This window comes from Fulmarus glacialis, unplaced genomic scaffold (assembly GCF_000690835.1).
Source record: "Fulmarus glacialis isolate BGI_N327 unplaced genomic scaffold, ASM69083v1 scaffold2465, whole genome shotgun sequence".
In the NCBI taxonomy this organism is placed as follows: domain Eukaryota; kingdom Metazoa; phylum Chordata; class Aves; order Procellariiformes; family Procellariidae; genus Fulmarus; species Fulmarus glacialis.
The window spans coordinates 566-7002 of NW_009212142.1; the positions used below are offsets into that span (position 1 = coordinate 566).

The following is a 6437-nucleotide window of genomic DNA, read 5'->3' on the forward strand; positions in this document are numbered from 1 at the left end:
GGAATGGAATTCTAATGAGATTGGCATGAAGAGTTCAGGATTTTTAACTTCAGATAAGAAAAATGTTCTGTTTGTTCTTTGAGGCTTCTGCAAACTTATTTCAGAATTTAGGTAGAGATGGTGAAAGTAATCCTGGAGTGTAATAACTGAACTAGGACAAATTCTGAGTTGCAAACAAAAAAATATCCTATCACGCTGTAAAAATATGCAAAGAATGGGAAATCTGGGATGATTTGGACTATATGTGGAATGACACTTGCAGTCAATGTTCAGCCTTGCACTAAAAACCCTTCGTGAACTGGCCCCTTTTTTGGGGGGGGTATTTGTGTTGATGGCCCGAACAGTTGGCCCACATGGACTACCTTCAGTCTTTGAACTTGGCTCCTCGGTGCTGATGGAGCAGAGCCCAGCAGACGCTCCTGCGACTTGGCCCCCGTTGTGGCTGGGACTCGCTGCCCACGAATGGCTCTCATTGGCTTCTGCGGGGGCATCCAAGTGGGGACAGAAGGACGATAGCCCTGCTTCTCCCCTACTGCAGGGCTGGGGTCTCCAGGAGGGGGCACGGGGCAGGCGGTGCAAGAACCTGCCGCCTGCTCCTGCGGCCCTTGCTTACTCCCACGGCGCGGCAGGGGCTCGGCACGCAGCCAGGTACAGTATCACACCTTCTCCCCCTCCAGCTCCGACTCCTGCAGCTGCGAGTGTGCGCTGAGTGCCTGCCGGTGCCGGTGCCGCCGCCCTGCGGTGTGCCAGCAGCCTCTTCCGTGGCGGAGCGGTCATTGAGAAGGCTCCGGCTGGCAGGTCAGCCAGGCAGCACACGCTCCAGCGCTGGCTGCACCGTCCTCCCTGCAGACCTGGTGTCCATGGTCCTCCCCCTGCTCCTGCCCCCCCCAGCTGGGACCCAGACCCTTTTGGGGCAGCCTGCACCTTTTGGACCTGCACACGTGAAGGTGGGTCTTCACTTGGCAGCAAGTCTGTGCCTGCATTTCATTGTATGAAAAAAGGCTCAGTAACAGGCAACAGAAGCAGCAGTGTTAGTGTGATGCTTAGCAGGGAGGGAAATGTCTAGGGAAAAGAGATGAAACCAGAAGCTCTATCAGCTACATGGACCGGTAATGAGATAGCGGGTTTATCCTCCCATAGGAAGGTACCTTCCACACTTCATGGGGAAGGTCCAATAAGACAAAATCCTGAAGAGTGTGAAATTGGTAGTTTGCCATGAAAATAGTGTTTGATGCACATTTTGTCTGCAAAATATTAATCTGCAGGCAGCATTGGCCAGTTACAGAAGAATATGCCTTTCGTAGGTAAGAAATAAACATCAGGGAGCACATTCAGAGGAGCTCTGCTGCTGGAGCAGGTGAAGAACCTTGCCGGATTTATCCCTGAGCAGCTAGCTCTGCTCTCTGATTTGCCAGAAACTGGATTACGTTTTCCTTCTTGCAAACCCAAGGCTAGGGTTAATCTGGGCTTCGGCTGTGACTAATCCCACTTGGCCAAATCCTGCCAGCTCGCCAAGGCTGCGCAAGGCTGCGGAGCAAACTGTGCGCCAGGCAGTGATTGTGCGGAGCTGGGGCGGGTGGGCTGGCGGGAGCAGGGCTACACCTGGGCGGCCGCGCTGGCCTGGTGCTGCCACTGCTGCTCGGCTCACGCCAGAAGGGGCAGAGGTTGTCCGGCTGTAAATGCAAAAGGAGAGAGGAAAGCTCTGCCCTGTCTGCTGGTTTACAGCATCGTGGTTAAACGCGAGCGCTGCCGTACACGCTAAGCGGGCCGCGGTGGGAGCTGCTTTGCAGTTGCCATTACAGCCGTGGCGCTGCGGGGCTGACCTGCTGCCGGTCCTGCTGCATGTAGCAGGTAATTGCAGAGCTTCGACTGCGGTTGGTGCTTAGGCTTGGTAACCCTTGACGAGGTGGGGACCGGATAGACAACTAAATTGTTTATTTATTGATTTTTTCTTTTAATGGCTATTACTCTCGGTCAGATTTGTATCTCAGTGTAAGTCCAGTGCGGCTCCATTTTGCTAAGAGGATTTCCCTGGAGTGGAGGTAACTGAAAGCAAAGCCGCCTCCTCCATTACACAGAAGTGGGTGTGTGGTCCCAATACTGACCAGTCTGTGGTCGCCCTCTCCCCTGTCTGCCCGTGGCCAGGAGACTGTGCAGGGGTGGGTGCAGGACCTGCACCAGGGCGATGCCGGGGCACAGCAGCAGCTTTCTGGGGCAGAGGCGGTATCGCTGCTCTGCTTGTCTGCACTGGGCTTTCCCTTCATGAGCCAGCCCCGACAAATTCACACCCTTTAGGGATTTTTGGCCTCCAGTGTGTCCTGTGAGAAGGATTCCCATCAGCGCTTTCGCCTTGTGTGTAGGTGGTTGAATCCCATCTCACTGCAGGGCTGTGCTGGAGGTTTCGTGTCACCGGTCTGACCCCAGTGATGGGCAGCTCAAACCCGGCACATGTTGGACTTGTGCTTGTGAGAGGTTATGTGACCACGTCATCCTGGAGGCCTCAGGCTTTTTGCCCTGTATGTTGACTTGTGTTTTGAAAACACTGCGTGCCATATAGCACCTCTGGGTAGAGGACAAGGTTTTCCTGAGAAACACTGAATCTTTGCATCTCTTCAGGCCGCATCCATCACAGCGCCATGAATGACGAGGAGAAGCTCTGCCACACGAAGCTTCTCCCCCGGGAGCAGGGAGCATTTGGTGACAGTCAACATGACAGACAATGAAAGGGGGAAACCTGATGGGAACAGGGGACAAAGTAGTGAAGCGGCAGCAATTACTGACATCGCGTTACTTGTGCCGTGGTCCCTTGCTCGGCGGCTGGAGGTGGCAGGAGGAAATGCAGCACTGGCGGTGGGAAGGGGCCAGGGGCCACTGGCTCCCTCCACCCCCCAACCACAGAGAAAATGAATTTTACAGCTCAAGGGAGGCTTAGTGCCTCATTAACTCAGGAAAGGGGAAGCCTTCGCCAAACAAGGAGAGAGGAATCGAGTGTCATGCGCGCTTTGAATGAGTGGGACTGGCTCTTTTGCAGGGGGTGCCTGCTAAAGGCAGAAAGAAAAATTAAGACATATTTTGTTTTAAATGAAAAATGACTGGCATTCCCCCCCCTTCCTGAAAACAGAAAGTAATTTAATTTATTAGTGGTTTATTTTATTTGACAGCCTTTCTGTGTACTTGATGTGGTTTGTTACACTGAATTACCCTTTAATAATGGCTATATATAATACCAGAGCCTGCCCTGCAGGTTGGCTTTGTAATTGAAGGAGGGATGCACTGAGGAAGTCTCTGTGCTGTTGAGGATTGCCATGGCAATGCTGGTGGGAGCTGGGTGGTTTAGGCAGACTCTGAATTGGACTCTGCGTGCTTCAAAAAAAAAAAAGGCCAAATTTCAGTTGCTGTCACGTTGCCCCATTTATTGGGCACTTTCTCTTCATCGTCACTGTCTGCTGCTGCCCTGAGCCGCTCCCTGCCTGCCCAGCTGGGCTCCGGATGGCGTGGCTGTGGCACCCGGAACAGTTTGCGGGGTCTTCCTTTCTTTTCCTTTATCGTACGCTAAGCAGAAATGTAACGCGGGTGTCTGTCAGCCACTGGCACAGGTCCCCGAGGCGCTGGGAGTTACATTGCTGGAGACCAGGCAGCGCACTAGGAAAGACGCAGCCAAGAACAGTCCCGTGGTAGCGAGCGGGATGAGTGGGGAGAAGGAGACAGAAGGCTCTTCTCTGCCTGTGATTCGTGTCTCAGCAAGGGCGCGCGTCAGTGCCAGCACCGGGGTCGAGCCGTCGGCACGGACTCGCGTCAGCCTCCCCTGTGGTGGCTGTGTTTCCAGCCAGCTTCAGGGCAGACTTAAGTGGAGAAGAGATTAAACCCAGGCCAGGGCTCAGCCTGCACTGGGCAGCTGCTCCCCTTGGCCGTCCTGAGATGGGGTTTGCCTTCTGCTGCAAAATTTCTGCTGTTGTGGGACGAGATTCCCAACCGGTGTGTGCTCCCAGCACATTCCTGGCTGCTCCTGCCTCAAAGTGGCAGCGCTTTCAGATTTAGATACTTATTGTTGATACCCTTAAGCAAAAGCTCGCAGCACATGGTGAGAAGGGGCATGGACACTTGCTGTTTTCCATATTCCAGTGCAGATCCTTGCCACTGTAGCAGATAAAAGTCCTGCCGTAACAAAATACTCACTGGTGACCAGGTTTGTTCCTCTCATGGGGTTTTACCTGGTGACAGACTAAGTTCCAGACATAGAAAACTCCCTAGAATTTGGCTCTGAAGTAATGTGTGGAGAATTTCCTTGGCTGAAAAGTTTATCTTAGCTCTGTGATGGTGAGTTGCTGCCATGTAAGAATCGGGTAGAGAATTGTGCTGGGGCGCTGGAAGTTGCAGATGGCCACGCTGCTCTGGCTCAGACCCGGATTGCCCTGGTTGCTTTGCAGTGCAGTGTGCGCTGCTGGGCTCCTGCCGGGGACGGCGACTGGCCTGGGGCTTGACCGCGAGGTGTGGTTGGGCTGCACAGCATCATCTCGCTAAATGAAATCCTCTGCCAAAGCTTTTGCGGTACTTATTTTTGTGCCCGGCGAGGCGTGGTGTAACCATTGAACCCTCTCCCTTTGCGCAACCGTCATGTTTCCGACGGTCTGAATGACAGGCGGTTCCTGTAATCCCTGAGCAAAACGCGAGCTTCCATCCCCAGATGGCTGAGCAGAGTCCTTCAGCGGCAAACGATGCATCATTGACTGTGTCAGACTGAATTAGCAGGCAGGCTCGTCACATTAAGCTCAGGCTCTGAGCTGGCAGTCCCTGTGCTCTAGTGTCACTCGAGCTGGCTGTCACACTCCCGTCCCCACCTCTGCAGCCATGGGAAATCTGTTTGGGCAGCACACAGATAATATATACAGTAATGAAGTAGCTTGAGGGAATAGCTTACTGGCAAACGGGAGCACAGACTGACACCTTTCTAGTGTATTAAGTTGCCTTAAGAGCATTATGCCTGAAGTTATTACTTACACCGCTCCTTGCATACACTGTTCTTACTGCATCTCTCCATCCCCCGATGTTTACGTGAGTTATGCTTATTAATCTAAAGGCAAACATGTAGCTCTGTTTCTAGTCCCTCCATCTGTCCCTGCCCTGTGCGTTCCCTTTCCCTGTCTCTTCTCATCTCTTACCTCCCTCACTTCACTGTGAAGCAAATGCAAAAAACTTAAAAGAAAAATCTGTGCTGACCTGGCTCTCTCAAGAAATATATTTCTGTTAGAAATGCTCCAGCAATTTCAGATTCCGGTTAACAGTGACAAAACAAGGCAGAAGTGTTTTGTTTTTTAAAAAAAAAGAAAGAGTGCTTGCTGCAGCGGAGATCCCAGCCTGGTTTACTGGGCTCTCGCTGCCTCACTGCAATCTAACTGTACTGGTGCCTCTTTCAAAAGTAAAAGGCTTTCGTGTCTGCTTGCCCTTCTGTTCATACGCTTGGAAAGGCGTTAGGTTTCCTTGGTGAGAGCGTGGAGGGTGGGATGGAGCGCAGCCAGTCGGAGCTGTGTGGGCACCCGCCGTAGCCATGGGGGTGTTCCCCCCATGCCGGGTGCTGGCATGGGTCGGGTGGGACAGCCGGACCCTGTCCCTGTGTGCTGACGCTCTGCTTCCTGTCCCGCAGGTACCCGTGCTCCGGCCCATGGACCTGATGGTGGAGGCCACTCCCCGGAGGGTGTTTGCCAACGCGCATACCTACCACATCAACTCCATCTCTGTCAACAGCGACTACGAGACTTACATGTCGGCGGACGACCTGAGGATAAACCTGTGGAACTTTGAAATCACAAATCAAAGTTTTAGTATCCTTTGGTGCGTGCCGCCCCGCGGCCCCTGGGACAGTCCCAGCCCAGCCAAGAGCAGGAATAAGGGAGGTGCCTTGGCTGGCAAGTGGGGTGTAAAAGCCCTGGGAGCCCAGACACGTGCAAATGTCAGTGGGAGAATGAGAAAGCTGGATGGGGAGACAGGTCCCCAGTGAAGGTGAGTGGCAGAGGGGGGGACATGAGCGGGAGAGGGGGGACCTGTGAGGTCTGGCTCCGTGGGAAGCAGCAGAGCTGTGCCTGTGACCAAGCAGATAGCACAGCATCTCACCTGGCCCCGTCCCCCGCACCCCAATCACAGCTCCTCGGTACAGGAGCTTCACCCTCTGGCAAGGGCTCGCAGGGGCTCAGGATTACAAAATAATGCTGTTGGCCATGCATCTAGCTACAGAACACCTGAAATCCCATCCCCAGGTGTCATTACCAAGGCACTTCCCTCTCATCTCTGCCCGTGCTGCCGGGCTGAACCATGCCACCAGCGGGACACCGGGCTGTCTCCAGCGGGCACATTTGTCCGTCACACCGAACCGCTCCCTCCATGGCACAGTGCTCAGCTGGCGTCGTCGCGACTGCTGCCTCTCGGTGTGGGTGACACATTTT

At 53.8% G+C, this 6437-nt stretch overlaps 1 protein-coding gene across 1 annotated transcript in view; it reads left to right on the forward strand.

Annotated features, from left to right (window-relative positions):
• The first annotated feature begins 5626 nt into the window (after positions 1–5626).
• Positions 5627–6437, forward strand: part of LOC104076762 (serine/threonine-protein phosphatase 2A 55 kDa regulatory subunit B beta isoform) — a 12738-nt gene continuing 11927 nt past the window's right edge. The window contains exon 1 of the mRNA XM_009577751.1: positions 5627–5819. Coding sequence (XP_009576046.1) covers positions 5660–5819 — 160 coding nt within the window. The 5' untranslated portion in view covers positions 5627–5659. The remainder of the gene's footprint in view (positions 5820–6437) is intronic.